The following is an 18,192-nucleotide window of genomic DNA, read 5'->3' on the forward strand; positions in this document are numbered from 1 at the left end:
CCTCCTCCGAGCCGGAAGCCGTCCGGCGGCCGCCAGCTCCAATAAAAACGTCCTACCTAGACGCTCGATGTACCCAACCCTTCTTTTTCCTTTTTCCTTTTCTTTTTCCTTCCCATCTCTTTCCCTTCCTTTCTTTTTTCCTTTTTCCCCCATTTTTTCCTTTTCTCCCCCATTTTTCCCTTTTTTCTGTCCTTTTCCCTTTTCTTTTCCCTTTTTTCCTTTTTCCTTCTCTTTTTCCCTTTTCTTTCTTTCCTTTTCTTTTTACCTTTTCTTTCCTTTTTTCCTTTTCTTTTTTCCTCCTCTTTTTTTCCTTTTCCTTCCCCCTACTTTCTTCCCCCGGTTTCCCCCTTTCTTTTCCTTTCTGCCTCCCTTTTTTCCACCCTCCTTCTTTTCCTCCTTTATTCCTCCCCCTCTCCTCCCCCCCTTTTTTTAACGCGGTTTCGGATTTAATTTATTCTCTTCCCCCCGTGCCTGTGTGCGTGCGGTCCCCGTCGTAGGTAGCCGGCAGCTGTAGTGTGTGTTACTGCGTGGAAATAAAAAGCGAACCGGGCTCGACGCCTCTCTGCTCGCGAGGCGCCGCCGGCCTCCCGCCCCGCAGATGCTTTTTTTTCCCCCCTCCCTGCCGCACGATCCGGGTGGGAATCGGGTTTTGGGCAGCGAGCGATCCAGTGCGGTGAGCCCCAACCCCGAGGAAAAGCTCCTGGAGCAACGGATTTGGGGCGGTTTTGACCAAAACGCCCATCGCCCAYCGGCTCAGAAAGCGCCCGGCGTCGGCCGTTCCCAGCACGTTTTCCCACCCGAGGCCCCGCTGCCGGCGACGTTGAGCACCCAGCGGCCGCCACGGCTGGTCCCGCTGGGCGCGGGGAAAGCTGCGGGTTTGGCCAGGAACCGTTGGCCAAACCGTTCCCAGGGCCACTGAAATGTCCACGGGGCTGGATGTCCGCAGGGCTGATGGGGCTGGATGTCCATGGAGAAGGATGTTCATGGAGCCAGTGTGGATAGATGTCCACAGGAAAGGCTGTCTGCAGGGCTGGTGGGAATGGTTGTCCATGGGGAAGGACATCCACAGGGCTGGTGAGGATGTTTATGGAGCTGGTGAGGATGGATGTCCATTGGGATGGACATCTGCAGGGAAGGATGTCCACAGAGCTAGTGGGCAAGGACAGCTGTGAGGCTGGCGAGGACAAGCATCCATGGGGGTGGTGGGGATGGACATCCATGGGGAAGGATGTCCACAGGGATGGACATCCACAGGGCTGGTGGAGATCAATGATGTCCATGGGGAAGGACATCCATGGGGCTGATGGTCATGGGGAAGGATGTATGTAGGGCTGGTGAGGACACATATCCAAGGGGCCAGTGAGGACGGATGGCTGCCGGACTGGTGGGCATGAATGTCCATAGGGAAGGATGTCCACAGGGCTGGTGGCCAAGGACACTGGGGAGGCTGGTGAGGACAGACATCCATGGGCCCAGCGAGGATGGACATCCATTGGGAAGGATGTCCATGGGGATGCACATCCATGGGGCTGGACACCCAAGGGGCCGGGCACAACAGGTAAGAGCGGTATGTGCCAGGGTTCGGGGTTGGCAGCACTTCACACCTGCACGGGGATCGGCTGCCGAGGGAGAGGCTGTTCCCAAACAGCCCCGTTCTTCCCTYGGAAACGCACGGCTCCCGTTAAAGCCAGTTTGTGAGACCCTGTGATTTGCAGCGGCACTAGGGCCGGTCCCACCTTAGCCGCGCGGGCCGGGCTGGGTGCCGCAGACGGGGACGCCCGTGCAGAGCGGCATCGCCGGCTCGCTCCGCGGCGCCTGCCCCGCGTTCGGGGTCCTACCTCCCAAAAACGGGTGACTGCAGCGCTTCAAATGCATCCGCTGTTTATTCCCGACGTTTAGAAGGGTTACACAAAGTGCGGCGAGCCAGAAGTCTACCCGAGAAGGTTAAAAAGAGACGGCGGCGTCCCCGCTGCAAGGCGACGCCGCAGGAACCGCTGGAAGACGTGACGGGAAGACGCCGCCTCCAAAACACAGCAATAATAATAATTAAAAAGAATAATAATAAACAGCTTTAAAAGAGGACATTTCCTAAAGCGAACCAGGCCCGCGAGACCCACGAGCTGACGGGGCTCACCATCGTAGACGTCGGGGGCAGAAGGCACCTCCCGCACSCGCAATTCAGGCGCATCGTCGGCGCCGCTCTCGCGGCTTCGCCGGCGCCGTGTGCGCCGCGGTCCGGGCTGCGAGGAGGCGGCGCGAGCCCGGCCGGCGCCTGGGGTCCCGGGCCAGCGGTCCCGGCGCGCGTGCCTTCCCAGCAAACTTCTTACTGGTGCCTTCTGCTGCAACCTGGTCCTCAGCGCTCCTTAATTAACGCGCCCAAGAAATCAATTAGCTGCTCCGCTCCTAATTAAATGCCACAGGAGATGATCGTCTCATTATTATTATTATCTGCCGAGGTGAACGATCTGACGCGCGCGGGCCCGTGCAGCGGGCGGGTGTCTTCCCGGGCCTGCCACTGCCCCAATTATAGGAAATAACAAATGCAAGCGGCTGGGCTGCTCTCCCAAACCCAGGGCTCCTTTTGTGCATTAGGAAAGTCAAAGCGATTAATTAGCTATTAAGTGAAGGTGCATAATGTTATCGCTAGCTGTTGTGGGTACTCTTTATTTGTTTTTTTCTTTTTTGGTGCAATTTGCTGCCCTAATGAACAGTCCCACCGTGCTCTGGGGCTCCCAGCGGCTCCTTGCTGACGCCGCGCMGGGCGCTAGGCGTGCGTTCCCCGAAGGTGGCCCGGGAGCTGTTCTGGGACACGCGGGATGAAGCCAGCTTCGTAGGGTTTGTCCTGCAAGAAGGTCAATCCAGAGTCATCCCATCCTCCGCCTGATGTCCAGAGGTTGGTGTAACCCTGCTGATCTCCAAGCTGGAGCAGCAGCTATGGGGCATCGAGGGATCAGCTCATCYGCTCCGGGCTTTTTCTCCGCTCTGTCCCCTATGGTGGGACCCCACGGAGAATCAGATTGGGGAATTCCTCCTGCTTTAAAATAAGCTCCCCCCCCCTTTTTTTTCCCCCCAGCTGACCTGGAACCATGCTCAAAAGCTGCTCCATCAAGGAGGTCCACATCTCACCGGGGCGATCGCCCCCCCTCCTTCCCTGCTTGGTGTCGAGCACCTGTTCAGCTCAGCTAGTGCATCCAAAGGTCCCCACCAGGTCCGGCTCGGCCRTCCCATGCGCTGGCGGAGGTGCAGGCGAACGCAGACACTGGGTTTCTCCTGCTCCCCCTCTTCCAGAAGCCCCAAACAACGTTGGCATTTTGGCGAGCACACTCTGTGCTTGGAGAGGCCTTCGTCCCACCGCTGCGCAGAGATGCCCGCTGGGGACCCGCCGTGCAGAGCTGCGCCGGCTGCTCCGGCTCTCGGGGGCGGCCCTCCGGGCTCAGAGCCCGGGAAGGCAGGCGAGCGCTCGGGCTGGCCGGCCTGCCGGCGGGATGCTCCTGCGCCGCGGCCTCCTCCGCGCTGGGTGCACCAGCTCCAGCAGCTCGAAGGCTCCAACGCTTTATTTTTTGCCAGGTAATTGCTAATCTGGAACCGCCTGGAATAGCTCTCGGGCGCTGGGAGCCTTTACTTCGGGCAGCATCAGTTTTGCCGGCTCAAAGCGTTGGTGAAAGCAGGTCTTCAGCCCGCCAGCTTCGCACAGCCTGACTTACCCGGTTGGCTTGAATTAACGCGACTTTTAGAGGGTTTGTGCTAGGTGGGACGAAGCCTGTCCGTGCAAAGCCCAGGGGCGGCCAGCGCGCTTCGTGCCGGCCTGCTCCCCACRCTGGCTTTCCAGTCGCTCGACCGCTGGGCCAAAATCCTTGCCGAGATGCTGGTCCGGAGGCTCGTAGGACACAGCGGGGCTGGCAGGAGGCCACCCGGCTCGTGTGCAGCAGCAGCAGGAGGAGGGTGCAYGGGCTACGAGCTCCGTTGCGTGAGCGCGGGTTACAAATCCGGCCGCGGACGGGGCGGGATCGACGTGAAAGCAGCACAGCGGCGGGCGCCCCATCGCGCGCCCCGCGCAGCCGGCCCCGTACGGGCATCCCCGGGGAGATGTAACTCGCATCGGAAACAAAGTTTGCCCGGTGAGGCCGATGCTCACGGAGTTAGGCGAGCCCACGTAACCGTCCCCCCGCGCAGCGCTACGCGTCCCGCGGCTGTTCGCTAGCCAGCGCTCTACAGTGTTCGAATGTAAGTTGTCGTGGTTGTTCCTGTTGCTAATTTAAAACYTTTAATATTAAATCTTCTTGCCTGGTGTGAGGTGTGAGTTCTTGCAAAGTGTTAATTCCCTCCCAGCCCTCCGGGAGCGGGAATACGTTGCTATCTCTGAGCTCTACTGCTTGTGGTGGCTTCTTCTTCTTTTTTTTTTTTTTTTTTTTTTTTTTTTCCCGTATTAATCTCACGTTTCCCCCTTTCCCTCCCCAAATCTTCCGGGTCGAGACGCGCTGCTTCTCCTTACAGTCCTTTATTGTAGACGACCGTCTTGCTGGCAGTGGCCGTGGCAATTTCGGGCTCCAGCCGGGACGTCTCGATCTGTGAAAAGGGACGGGAGAAGGGATCAGCCTCGCGTCGGGCCGCGGCCACCTTCACTCGCCCGCGCAGCGGCTCCGAGGGGCCAGCAGACCCCRCCACTGGCTCACCGGGACATCGCCCCTCCCGCTGCTGAAGCCGGCCCCCCGCCCCGTCCGCAGCCCGTTTGGGCCCCGCAAAGCCAAGCCGGCCCCGGAGCCGGCGGCGGAGAAGCTCCCTACCCCTCGGTGGGCATCGCAGCCGAAAGCCCGCGCGCCAGTTTTTCCCCTTTTTGCTGGTTTTTTCCCCTCGGCTGCTTTGCAGGACCGGTTCCCAGCGCGCCGGAGTCGGCCTGATCCGGGCACGGACCCGGGGTGCTCTCAGTTCCCGGCACGAGCGGGGGTCCGGCTCGCAAACGGGCCGGYGCACCTTGCACGCTTACACTTTTCCAGATCCTATACGTTGCTTCGGTGCTGTCGCTGACACAATGCTAGGAACCCACGTTAAAATCTAAATGCTTTTGAAAATGTTTAACCTAGTTAGACAAATTAGCAAAAATTTGTGCAAAACAATTTAGGTATTTAAAATATTCAATGTTTTTAAAAACTGGAAAAACTGTTCTTAGCTTTCAGCTGCAAAAACCCAACAAAATATAACATCAAAGCAATCTTAACATGAGGTGCAACATAACCCTTCAGCAAAGCTGTTAAACAGCTACTGAAGCATCACGGGAAATAGCACTTCATTTATTCAAATGCACATATGTCAGGTTTTTGCACCATATGTCATTCCAAGCTATTTACAGTAATAATTAAATCTTAATCAACGTTTAACCTCTGTAAAATGTTTGAAGGGATCTAATCACCCTTCAGACTGCACTAATGAAGGAGAAATATATAAACATAAAAAGAAAATGATGCATAGATAGCACACCAGAAAGAACAGTAATTGCAAAATTGTATTTCTTTTAAATATAATCAGCAAATTATGTAAAGTAAGCCAACGAGTATTTTAAGTGAAGACATCTTGGGTGTCAGAGGTGTGATCAGCTAATTTTGTACTGCTATCCATAACAGATGTAGCATATTTTCCTTTAGTGCCATTATTAGCAACTTCACCGTTTCTTTCTGTGCTGCACCGCAAAGTGAAGCATCGTACCGGGGGAGAGCACCCGGCAAAGGTAAAGGAAAGGCTGTTCGCACGGCAGGAGCCGCTCCGAGAGCGCACCGACTCCCATCCGCCCGGCTCTGACGCAGCTTTTCTCTCCGCCGTTTTCTCTCCTGCCTCCCAGACGGAGCGAGGAAGGCTCCCCGGCATCGAGGCTGGGCGTTCGCCCCCACCGGCGGGAGAAGCAACCAGGCGAGAGGAGCTTCGGGAGGGCCCGGCAGAGGGTGGGCCAACGCTCACGCCAGGTGCCAGCAGATCGCACTCCTCTCCGTGCAAAAGCCCGCGCGGAAGACGGGGCAGCGGCCGCCTTCAGCGCGGCTCAGTTCATCCCTTGAGTCTGTCAGGGCTGGTTTTTGGTAGAAAGTGTAACTTCACCCCGTGGTGGGGTAGACTGCTCTTCCAGCTGTTGGTGGCCTGGACCTCCTTGGCCGAGTTTCCACCCAACACGGCATCCTGAAAGGACACGCACTGCCATGCGATGTGGACACGGCAGGGTGAGCCTCACCTGGACGGCCTGGCTGTGGACCTCTTGAGTTGATAACTGGTGAGAGAAGTCACCTCAGGAGCAGACGAACCAGGTTTTGCTAAGTTTGTTGATGYCACTGCTCTCAGACCTGCACTACTGAGTAGCTGTCTAACCTCATGCTGTCGTCTCTGGCATCCACTGAGTAGCTCTTTGCTACGCTCTGGTCACTGCTTTGTCTGCAACACAACTGTATTTCCAGGCTCACGCTGCTTTCCTTACTATCTCGTCTACTAAGCAAACGTATGGAACAGGAATCAGGGAAAGGAAATCTTGGTGTTCATCTCACAGAGATGCTCCTGCACTGTTGCAGAGGAGAGAAGGGTAGTTTCCTCCAGAACAGGGTTTGATAGCTGCTCGCATACTCTTGAGAGCCTTTGGGAGTTGGGCTTGTTGGTGATTTAATTCCTTGTGTCTCCGCTTCTGAGAAACTGCATCAGRTGGGTCCTTCTTGGGCATGGCAATGCCAGGAAGCCCTCTAAAAGGAAATGTCTGCCAGGGAGGAGGCTTTACAGTGGGTGACGGGACCTGGGACCCACCYCTGAGTGCCTACCATGGGACTGGTCTTGGGCTGTGACCATCCTCTTCCTCCTGAAGAGGCAGACCCACTTATCCTGCTGGGGCAAAGGACGGATCCCCTTCCCGAGTCAAAAGTTACAGCACTGAGGTTCTTAATGGAAAAAGCCTTGGCAGTGATGTTGGGAGAATGCAAATCCAAGCAGGGTACAAGCTCAGCACCAGCGCTTGAGGGAATCACAGCATGTAAGTGCCACTCAGGCGTGCTGAAAAGTAGCAGATTTGGGAAAAGCCCCTTTTAGGTAGACCATCCGTGCAGCACTGACTGCTTGGTAACCTGCTGTACTGGGATGGGGAAGACCAGAGCAAGAGAGAAGAAGGGGAAAAGCCCGCTCTTCTTCTAGGAGGCTCGTGAAAGCTTTGGGGTAGCTGCAGGGAGATCCTCACCGGGAGCTGGCCAAGGTGCACAGCAGAAGTGCTTCTCAAAGCACAGTAGGAGACGGGGCACAGGATCTGGGCAGTGCGAGCCTCAGGACGCTCCCAACGCTGCTTCTCCTCACCGGCCCTGGCATCCAGGGCAGCTGGAGGAAGATCCTTTCCTCCTTCTAGCAGACAGCCATAGCATTAAGAAAAAAGAAAGCAACCCCAGCATGCCCCTGACCTTATTCAAGCAACTGTTTTGAGCCGGCATAACCCAGGAAACGCGGGCAGCGGGCCTTCCCACGGTGCTGCTGACCGGGGAAACGCATCCCKCGCGGGGAACAAAGCCGCTCGCAAGGGCCTCGCGGCGCGCGGGGCCCGCCGCGCAAGTGCTCTTCCCCCCGTYGCTGCCTTGCAGTGGGAGCCGCTCGCCTCTAATCAGCACCGACAAGGCTAATTGGGGTGATAAAGAACTGGCTCCGCGTGCTGGCGTGGGCTGGAGGAACAAATGGTGCGGTGGTCACAGCTGGTGCTGCGGAGCCGGCGCGGCAGCGAGCAAGCGCGCGCCGGGCGCCGCGAGCCCCAAGTCTCATCAGCCCATGTTGGCGGCGGGGCGGCGAGCTGGGGGGTTGTGTGTGTTTTGCATTCGCTGCTGACACGGGTGTAGCGTGCAGGCACGTCCGGTGAGGCAGAAGCAGGCAGAAAGCAGATGCTTTTTGTTTGGGGTTGATACTCATTTCTATCCCAGCTCGGGAAAAGGTGTAGAAAGGAATGTGCTCCTAAGAGTGGAGGGAGAAAGATAGGTCTAGGCGCACTGCCAGGGATCCTGTAATGATATGGAAGGCAGCTAGGGGAGACAGGAGCAGATGGATTTGGCATACAGCTCCTCACTCAGCCAAAAAAAGGGGGGGGGGAGAAGAAGGAAGAAAGCAGCCAGTTTTGGTAGGGGGAGGGTCCTGCGGACTGATGGATGCTGTACCAGGAGGTGGGGGAAGGGATAATCCGGCTGGTCACCTCCTCTCCTACGTCTGCCTTGGGAATTACAGAGGGAAAGCTCGGCAGTGGCTCCGGCGCGCACCCCAGGGCAGCTATMGCTGGGAGGGCTTCGCTGGCCCGTTCCAGGAGCCCCGCTGTGGTCCTTGGCTGCGCATCTCTCCAAAAAGGCAACGGGAGACAGGGCAACTGCAGAGGGCACCGCCAGGCTAGCTGAGCCCTAACGGAGCTCAAAGCGGTTCAGCAACGACTATTGCTAACAACATCTCCGGCAGCATCACGCGTGACCACAGCTGCTGGTTGCACGGTGGCAGCTCCGAGCGCAGCGCTCGCAGTGCGCGCACCACAAGGCTGAGATCTTGCGCACGTCCAGCACCGATAAAAGACCCTGGGCTGCCCTTGGTGTTTCCAAGCGCACTGAAAAATGATCAAGTTTTCCCTCAGCTTAACGAACTACCACTCGTTGGCCGAGTTGCRGGAACCAGACGTGTCCACTTGCAGCTTGGGGCAACCGCGGTGTGAAGCCACCTTTGCGCTGGTCTCCTGTGGCTCCTTCGTGGTGGCTCATGTCAACCTGCTCTACTTTGGGCTCAATGCACAGTCATCTAATGCACCTCCATGGAGAAGAAGGAACTTGTTAAACTGGTGTAACATGCTTACTTGAGGGTAGAAGAACAGCTTGACTGGGTTTTTTAGGTTCCTTCTTGTTCCTGCAGTAAAACTGCCTAAATGTTATGCTTCCTGATATTTCATATCTTAATTGACAGTAGCTGAAAGAATGCTAATAGGACCAAAATTGCAAATCTGTCCTGGAACCTGTACTTATTTTTATAAGGCTTTCCAAAAATAGAAAATGTAAATTGAATAATGTAAAGACAGCAAGATTTTCCCTCCTCTGCTCAGATAAACTCTCTCCAAACTTTCTCCTAGCGATCCAGAATGGTAAGCGCTCCCGATGGAGCCACTTGCTAAGACTCAAGATCAGGAAACTGGGATTTCCTAAGGATCGCTGCTTGGGAAGGCTACAGTGATATGGGACTAGAGGGTAAAAGCTGGTCTGGGCAGCTGTGAAAGCAGCTAAGACCAAAGCATCCCACCTCGGCCAAGCTGGCCTGGATGCCAGGTGAACTAAATGCGCGCAAGGCCTGATCCTGCGCTCCAGAAAAGCCCCAGGGAGCCGACGACAAAGACGGTTTGTCTGATGGGGGACACACAGCACTCGCATCCCTCGTGTTCCCCATCATCTCCTCCCGTTTACCGTGGACGAGCTGAGTCTCGGTGGCTGCAGGGTTTTAAGCCGCCCAAAGAGGTGGTTAAGCCCAAGGCAGCAGGCTGAGGCGCCGGCGTCCTGCTTCCAAGGGTAGCGACCGTCCACGCGGCTTGCGATTTTCTATCTTCACGCTTCCAGCTCTGCATTTTTTTCTTTTCTTTGCTGTGCTAAGGAGCTCTCCACTGTCACCTTCTCTTCCCGTGAAAGGTGTTCAAAGATTATTACACCGCCTCTTTTTTAACGTTTATAGGTAACACTCCTCACCCTTCTCTGCAAGGCAGGTTATCGTTTAAAATACTGGTGTTAAAGCTCTTTTCTGAGCTCTTTCCAGTTTTCCTACATACTTCAGAAACTATGCACCCAGCAACTGGACACACTGGTTGAGAGATGGTCTCATGACTAATGCATGCTGCGATAAATAACTGTGTCAATACCTAATGCTCAGGTCGCTGGCCAAACCACAGAACGGGCTGGGGGGAGCTGGGGGAAGCATTTTGAGCTAAAATCTGAATTTTGTTTGGTTTTCTTTCAACTTAACATTAAAAATTGAACTTAGACTCAACGGCAATATTTCCTCTCCACGTTTTTGATTTCCTCAAGTCTTTCCAATTCCCCGCTTTTAAAGACACGTTCACAGTTTTCACACAAGAAAAAAAAAAACAAAAATAAAATCCATCGTATTGAGTCAGCAAACCAAAACGTGGGGCCGGGGACCTGGGGCTCCCCCGTACGCCTGGCCTCGGCGCCCTTCGCGTCCCAAAGGGCAGCGCGGCCGGCGAGGACGTCGGGCTGAGCGCGGGGAGCGAGGGCCGGGCGCAGGGAGGGAACACCGGGATCAAAGCCGGCTACGCGCCCGCGGGGGCTCAGGCGCTTGGGCAGCGATTACTTCCCCCGTCCAGGGCTCAGACGCTCATTCCTTGCCACCCCCGCTTTGATCCTCGCCTTCTGCCTGACCCTGCACGGAAGGAATCRGAACCGGGGGACTGCAAGGCTCCGAGGCCGGGCCGGCCCGGCCGGGACGGCAGCAGGCGAAGCTCGGACGTCCYCTCTCAGCCCGCGCAGGCAAACGCAGGGGCAGAGCGCGCTGCGGACGTTCGGGGGAGGCCAGGAGATGAGGGCTCGGAGCTGCTACACCAGCCGATGGATTAAGCCCTTCTGGTGCTTTGGACCAGTCTATTCAAAAGGGGGCAAACTTGGCATGGACTCCTGCCTCAAAAGATGCTCACCACTATTAGTGCATGGCTTAATGTTACTAATAAAGTCACGACACAGCCTCACCCAAGCTGTCAGAGCATGCCACGAGCCATAAATACAATTAAACTTGTGATGCATCGCTCCAGGAGGGTAGCTGCACTCGGGTCTACGCCTGAAAGCATTTGGCCAGCTGAAGTTTCCCCTCTTCTGCAGGTGTTTTGGAGTGAACCACAGCCATTAGCAGATAAGGATGAACTAAGGAGACAAAAAGTTCAGGACTGTGCTTGATTTATAGCCCGTGTTACTGCCACGTGAATGGATTCACATGTAATCCAGCATATACATAGAGGAAGGAACTATGAGACAGTCCAAGTTTATTGCTTGACTGCAAATCTGGAACTAGTGAGATATGTCTAGCAGGTGGGTAACGTTTTAAATCCCTGCTATGTAATAACTTAGTGGCGGATTTCACATAAACGACTATCTCTGAGTTCAGAGCGCTGTYTTCAACAGCAACTTTTGGGGACCTATCATTTCTCCGCAGACACTAAGGCAGGCYTACACTGAAGTGCAAGACAGAAATGCACTGCCTGCAGCAGGACCTGAGGTCACTTTAAACTAGCTAGGGCAAGGTCCCCTAGCTGTCCATGGAGGAGGTAATAGTCCAGTATAAGCTGCAAAACTTGCYCCAGAAATCAGGGAGATAGAGGTGCTGCAGCCTCTGGCTCCAGCCATTGCACCAGTAGTAGTTTCTGACCAGTTTGTTCCCAGCAGACTTTGGTGCATTTATGGGAGCTGCTTTCAAACCTCTGGTTGGGCACCCCTGGAACTGGCATTAAAAAGTGCCATCCTTTGAAATTAATTTTATTTTCTCTATTCCCCTTGAAAAAACAAATATTAGTAAAAGGAGGAAAACTGAAATATTTGGCCGTCCTAGCTCTTGAGGCTTATCCATTTCAGAAGAGTTTTTTTGTGCCTGGTTCCTATCATGGATGCGTTGACCACCAGCATCCACCTCCAGCTGTCTGCAGGACAGGCCAGAAAACAGATTGTTGTCAGATCAGGCTGGAAAGGGTCTGAACGTGGCAACATGCATCACCCYGCTATGACATCTGTTAGAGGTAAAGTATGTCAGCGACGGTGTTAGTGCCACAAGCTATTCACACTCTATCACATCTGCTGACACCTCTGTTCCGTCCCTGCAAACGTCACGGCTTTTAGCAGAGCCTGAAATGCAAAGTGTCAGCAGCAACTTGGGTGCCGTCAGGTTTATGTGTAGAGATGAGCAGGAATATTCCTCATACTCAACAGATGTTTGCCTAGAGATGCGCAATTRCTTCTGACACAGCTGCAAGGCTTAAGATGTAACAGCCCTCACCTTAWATGGGAGCAACTGACTTTGCCCTGAAGCAGAACGGGAGAGGTTGCAGGATTTACGGGTCAGTACTGGGACAGCAGCTTCATCGAGGCAGCAGTTGTTTAACTTTTGCTCCCCAGATCAGTGAGAACACAGCTGCCTATATGCAGAGTTGCAAAATAGTGTATTACAGTTCCGCTAAAGAAAAATATTATGTATAGCTTCTACATCAAGAAAACATTTTCATCAGAAGGGAAAAAAGCAAAACACGACATTTTGGGCTACGGCCCAGCAGGCAGGAGCAGACGACAATTTACCTGCGTGGCGGTGAGCTCCCGCTGCCCAGCGGCACATTTATTTCCGGTGCTATAGAAGTGACTGATGACAACAATCAGCCCCAGAAGGTGGGAGAGTAACACATGACAGCAGGCACCTAAGGCCACAAGGTACCTTCAACCGGCCGACATGTCCCTGCCTGTCCTTTGAATACAGCGGCTCAACAGACGTTTCATTCCCGTGCTCTGTCCCCTGTGTTCGCTCTCGGCCCTGTACCAGCTCCTCAGTAAGGCACAGGCTTTAACTTTCTGGTTGTCCATGGCCAGCCTTATGGTGCCTCCGGACGACGTCTCTGGACGAACGAAAGCCACGCTCAGGAGCAGAGCCTGGGCCCGGTGAGTGTGGGGCTCACACTGCTCCGAGACCATCTCACCGGGAAGCAGAACATACTCAAGTCTTCCAGCTTTCTGAATGGATGGCAAGGTCCTCCCCTGAACGAAACAGTCTCCTAGTCCTCGCAAAATAGTATTTTGTGAGTCTTTTGTGGAACAAGAGTGTTGCCCACAGCAACAGAAACCCCAAGCATCGAAAAAATGCAAACTATGAAACTGTAAGGTTTTAAAAAGCAAGACAAAAAAAAAGTCTTCCAGTTTCTTATCATGCAGAAAAAAAGTGACATTTCTAGCTCTTTCTAGTAATCCCAGAAATGAGGGGCCTTCCCTCTTCTCACCCTCCCCATCTTCACCCAGTCACTGCTATCTAGGAGCCGCCAGTGTGAATCCTGCACCGTGATCCTGCAACGATTCATGTATATTGTGAGTGTAGGAGGAGGAGACCAAGCGGTAAGACACATGTATCATAAATTCACCACCTATATACAATGATGCAGAAGCTCAGGCATGAGACTAAATCAAGAATCAAAGCGAAGTTGCCCTGGAGAGAGACAAGCTGAGACAAAAGCATGATTTGTTGTGTAAAAAAGAGAACCAAATGGAAGGTCTTTGAAGGAGTTAAGTCTCTCATCTTCTGGAGAAGAAGGTCTGCTCATGTGTAGAAGGCAAGTACTCAAGAGATAAGCCAAATGGATTTCTACAGGAGCTGCTCTCATCCAGATCCTGAACGGTCTCATCTCGAGTCTAGTACGACAGCAGAACCACACATACTCTCACCCCAAGGCAGTCAGTGCCGAGGTGAAGAACCCTTATTCACGAGAGGCTGTTCTCCTGAAATCGTGCAGGGCATTCAGGACAAAAGGAGGCTTCTTCCATTAGGTCATGAAGAAGTCACGTTGCAGACTTTATTGGGGGAAATTCAAGCCAACTAATGGACGGAAGAGTCATCAGCCCACCTAAAGTATCATCTTGAGAACCCCCAAAATTGCAGAGTTCAGAAGCACTGCAACTCCTTGTTCTTTACTGGAATATAAGGTGTCAGCAGATAGAGTTATCTTCCCTCTTTGGAAGAAAAAAAAAACTTCTTCCAAACACTGAAAGAGGCAACTTCACCTACATCTAGGAACTGGAAAAGAAGGGCTTGGTTTCAGGAAATGCTGACCACCCTCAGCTCTCTGTGAAATACCTGATTTTTCTCATACGTGGAAGTGGATTGAAAGACATACCCTCATCAACCCAAATGGCTTCAYCTTGCCAAAATCAGATCAGGATTAGAGTACACCAGGCCTTTAATCACTGCAACACAATCTTCTCTTTCCGTCCTAAGCTGCTGTGGAAAATCCCGCTGTGCTCCAGAGGGGACTGCCCTTCAGTGTTGGGCTGTGCAAGTCTGTGCCATAAGAATATTTGGGACACGAAAAGGGTGTTGCAAGAGAGCTCTGCTAGACAAACCTAAAGTGGCTGACAGAAATCTTCCCTAAAGGCAAATGAAGGAGCAGGGTTTTCAAGAAATGCAATAGTCTCTGCTGGAAGAAGCAAAGGGAAATTGTGTCATCACAGTTCTGACAAAGGCAAGTTTCCTCTTTGACAAAAATGAGCAGTTAGGTCCATTTTAATATAAATCTCGCAAGAAGAACAGAAAATTTGCTGCTATTTGGTGAGAATGTCAAACCCTGCAGATCTCCAGTTATTAGGCAGGAAAACTGTGAAGGATATTACAGGAACTTAGGGATATCTTTGTTGCTTTAACAAAGCTAAGCAAGTTCCTCAGGACCCAAGTCTTCTTCGTATTCCCTTCTCTTGAAGGACCAACAGACTCATCAGAAACTGGTTGCTAGATCCRAATAATTTAAAAAGCAATTATAGAGAATTACAAATGCTTGTGCTTAGGAAATGTGATTAATAAGGCATTTTCTACACTAACCAAGTATAATTACTGCAGGTGAGTCTGGACAACAGGCCTTCCTTTGCTCATATCCTTAACTTCTCACTTGGAGTACTCAGATGTATGGTTGCTCCAGATGAGCTAAAACAACTATTTTGGAATAAGCAGTGGAGGACTTAGACAACCCTGTGTACTGTGGCTCTAACCTGTGGTTAGGATAGGCACATCCAATGGCATGGGAGGCGTGAGCGAGGCAACAGCCAGGGAAGAGCAAGAGAAGCACCCAGTTGCACCAGACAGAAAGGTTGCTCCAAGACCAGAAAGGGGAACCAGTTCTCAGGGTGGGCTGGCAGACAGAAAGGAAAGGTCTCGGCTTTCCGGCCAAGAAGAAGCCGGAAGAGCTGCAGGAGGCTTGGTGGCCTGAACAGAGCAAAAGGAGACTGGGGCTGAGATCCCCTGCCCTGGGACAAGGGGAGGCATCCTTGGGGGGAAGTGCTTTGGGAGAAGCCACTCTGTTTATAGTAGGTGCTGCTGAAAGGTGTCCTGAAGAAAGACAGCAATTAACAGGCCTGCAAAAAATGGCTTCTTTCCACAAAGTGCCTTTTAAGTATGTTTTTTGAGCTACTTTAAGGGTTAATGTTTAGCTGTTTATCCGGAGTTGTCGGATGTCAGCTCTTTCTTTTGACTCCTAATGGCTTATAGCCATCAGGAGGTGAAGACTCCTCAAAAGAGATGGTGTCAGGAATGTTTTTTTATGCCCACTAGCACCCACACACCTGCAGGAGCCTGTGCTTGCAGGATAGATAGTTTACATACTTGAACCTGTATCCCAGGGACAGAGATATAAACATGAAACCAGATCCCTGTCTGACACTGCTGTCAAAGCCCCTGGGCAGTACGAAAAGGTCCTTTCTCTCACACCCACGTTGAATGACCACAAATAACAGTTCACTTCAAGCCACTGCTTCGCACTAAGAATACGCTCTGCTGGTCCAGATTACAATTTTAGGGTTAGATCTTGTGAAATTTTCAGTACCTTCAACTCCCACAAACTTTACCTTTGCTCCTGAAACAAAGGGCCACTCTTAGACACAGACTTCAAAAACCAGCCAAGTCACAAATCAAAGCCTCTCGGACAGGCAAGGTGAGAACAAAGACGCCGCCTCCAAATCAATCACAACGCTGCTCACTCGTGACCTTCCCAGGCACGAGATGTCACTGAGCCTAATAATTACCCTGCAAGGTGCAAACAGGCCAGGCGGGTGTAAATCTAACCACTACAAGGCTTCCTACACGCTTTCAAAACCTGATGGTGGAGCTGATGCCCCTGAAGATAGGGTCCTTCCTCTTCCTCTGCTCTTGAGGCAGAGAATGACCACGCCTTCCCCAAAGTGCAGACTGCAAGGGCAGGTAGCTCCATCCCTACTCAAACCAAACCTTCCCTATCCTACTAAACCAATGACAACAGCACCAACGCAGACAGGGACTAGAGCCACAATGCAAATGTTTGCTCACTGTCTCTGATAAAACGCGAACTCATTTCACAGCTGTTGCCAAACTATCATTGGAAAATACCTCCTCCTGCACTCAGCCTGGACAGGCAGCCTCTCACTTACCTTGGAAAAGGAGATATTTGCTCCCAAAAAGGAGTGGTGCCTGAGATGCCCCAAGCCCAGTCGGTTTTGGACTGAGCTGACATGGGAAATGTTTTGATTTCGTGTTGTAACAGAAAGAAATGAAAAAAAGAAACMAGGAAAGAGGAGCTGTTCTGATCCAGAAATGTTCTTCACTTTGCAAAACCAGTTCCTTCTCTTCTGGTTACCTCTCAGGTAAGCGACCCCATAACACAAGGAATTTCTGAGAGATGAATCAAAAYGGCACTGCTCAGAGTTACGCTGGGAGTCTGGGTCTCTGCTGATCATCAGCAAATCACCTGCCCAAAGAAAACYTAGGAGATGGCCCTGCAACAAGGTAGATGCTGCTCTGCTAGATAATTGCTACWCTTGCATTTGGAACTGTCTCTGCATCATATCGAACCAGAAAAACGAAGAAGGAAATTAGCAAGTCATGGTATCTCCTCCATCACACAGTCCCAGAAATAGAACTTAAAATAGCATCAGACAATAGTGATGGAGAGTTATGATAACGAGGCCTTGAGGTTTTCCAGAACTGGGGGGGAATGAGGGTGTCACACTCGTGTAGAACCTGGATTCTTTTTCTTTTTGGTTTGCTTGGGTTTTTTTTATAAGCTTTTTGCAGAAACATCAACCACTAAACTGAAGCCACTCTTGAAGCAGAAGGGAGTGTGTGGATGCTGGAGAGTGGACACAGAGTAGCTGCAGTAAATTGGTTCAGCAACTCAGGCTAAAGTCTTCCCATGGGAAGGGAATTGGGGGGACTACTAAGTTCTAAGCATTCCCATGAGTTTAGGAATACCTTAACTAGGGAAAGGTGCTGGAGAACAGGGTTCRCAGCATGTGAGCCTGCCTGCACCGGCCATGCCTGCGCTCACCAACTCCAAAAAGCTCTGGTGTCCCTTAGACTGGGGCTTGAAAATTTATGAAGTGGAGGGTGGGTCTGGTCTTGTCAGCTGGCTCTAACCTGTGGTCAGGATAGGCACATCCAAGAAACATAGCAAATGCTCTGGCCTGGTTTCCTCATGGTCACACTGGAGCCAACAACAGAGATGGAGAAAGCTGGAACAGCCAAGGATGAGCTGACATGACAGGCAAGAAAAKAGCAGGAACAGGGGCAGATCTCTCTGGCCAAGAGCAAGTCCTTGAGAGAATGACCTGGGTAGGAGGCATGAGATGGCTTGGGAACAGTTTGTGGGCATCTACAGTACACAGAATTAACACTAAAAATTCCTATGACTATTAGTGGTAACAGCTCATCGCCATTCCTGGAGAACTGCAGACCCCCTTCTAGCTCCCTGTGCACTTCTCTGCAAGCYGAAGCACAAGGATGAACCCAGCCAAACAAGCTCAGAGCATCTAAATACTTTCAGTAAGGCAAAGACACCTCCATGCTGGCAGTCTCCTGGGCAGCAGCCTTCCTGAGCAACACAGTTAGAAGGAAACTAAAAGTTAGGYTTGCTGGGGGTAATCTACAGCACCRGAAACAGGCTACAGTGATTTTTTTTCTCCATGCCTGGTTGTTTTTACAGGAAAGGTGTTCTGCAGCTCCCAGGCTGCCAAGGTGGGAGAGGAGGCATGGAGTGAAGGTATAAAGGGAAGGCCAAAGGGTAAGACCAAGGGAAGGCAGTGCGTGAAGTCTGGCTYCTCGGGAAACACTCGCGGGTCTGTACATCCTGCTCTTGTCAGATGGTGCAGGTGAACAAAAACCAGAGATGAGAAGTGAGCAAGGCATCAAAAAGAGGGCTGGAGGGGGGGGGGAGGACCAGCCAGGGAACACATCTCTTCTGCCTGACGCTCTCAATCAGAGAAGGCTGGTGAGAATAGGGACGGGACGGAGGTGGCAGAGAAACAAACAGTAAAACCCACTCCTCTTCGAAACCAACGGGGTGCAAAACCTTTCTGACAAACTGGCTGTTCAGCCTGGAGTCAGGTTTGAGTTTATTGCTCCTCCCTTCGCATGCAGCCCCAGGCCATAGCTGCAGCTTTTCCTGTCCAGTAGGCTCAGTTATTAGAGGGCCAC

The 18,192-nt window shown here is 52.5% G+C and overlaps 1 protein-coding gene across 4 annotated transcripts in view; it reads right to left on the bottom strand.

Moving 5' to 3' along the window:
• Nucleotides 1-1,864: 1,864 nt before the first annotated feature.
• The window catches only part of SFXN5 (sideroflexin 5), a 114,564-nt gene continuing 98,236 nt past the window's right edge, over nucleotides 1,865-18,192 (bottom strand). For 2 of the 4 annotated variants that reach the window (XM_085314627.1, XM_085314624.1), the window contains one exon: nucleotides 1,865-4,566. In XM_085314627.1, coding sequence (XP_085170753.1) covers nucleotides 4,489-4,566 — 78 coding nt within the window. In that variant the 3' untranslated portion in view covers nucleotides 1,865-4,488. Of the gene's footprint in view, nucleotides 4,567-12,368; nucleotides 12,611-12,898; nucleotides 13,053-18,192 lie in introns of those variants that run through there. The other 2 variants (XM_085314626.1, XM_085314625.1) reach the window with 2 other exon arrangements.

Source organism: Rhea americana, unplaced genomic scaffold (genome assembly GCF_003343005.1).
Source record: "Rhea americana isolate MKP2758 unplaced genomic scaffold, rheAme1 scaffold_41, whole genome shotgun sequence".
Lineage (NCBI taxonomy): Eukaryota > Metazoa > Chordata > Aves > Rheiformes > Rheidae > Rhea > Rhea americana.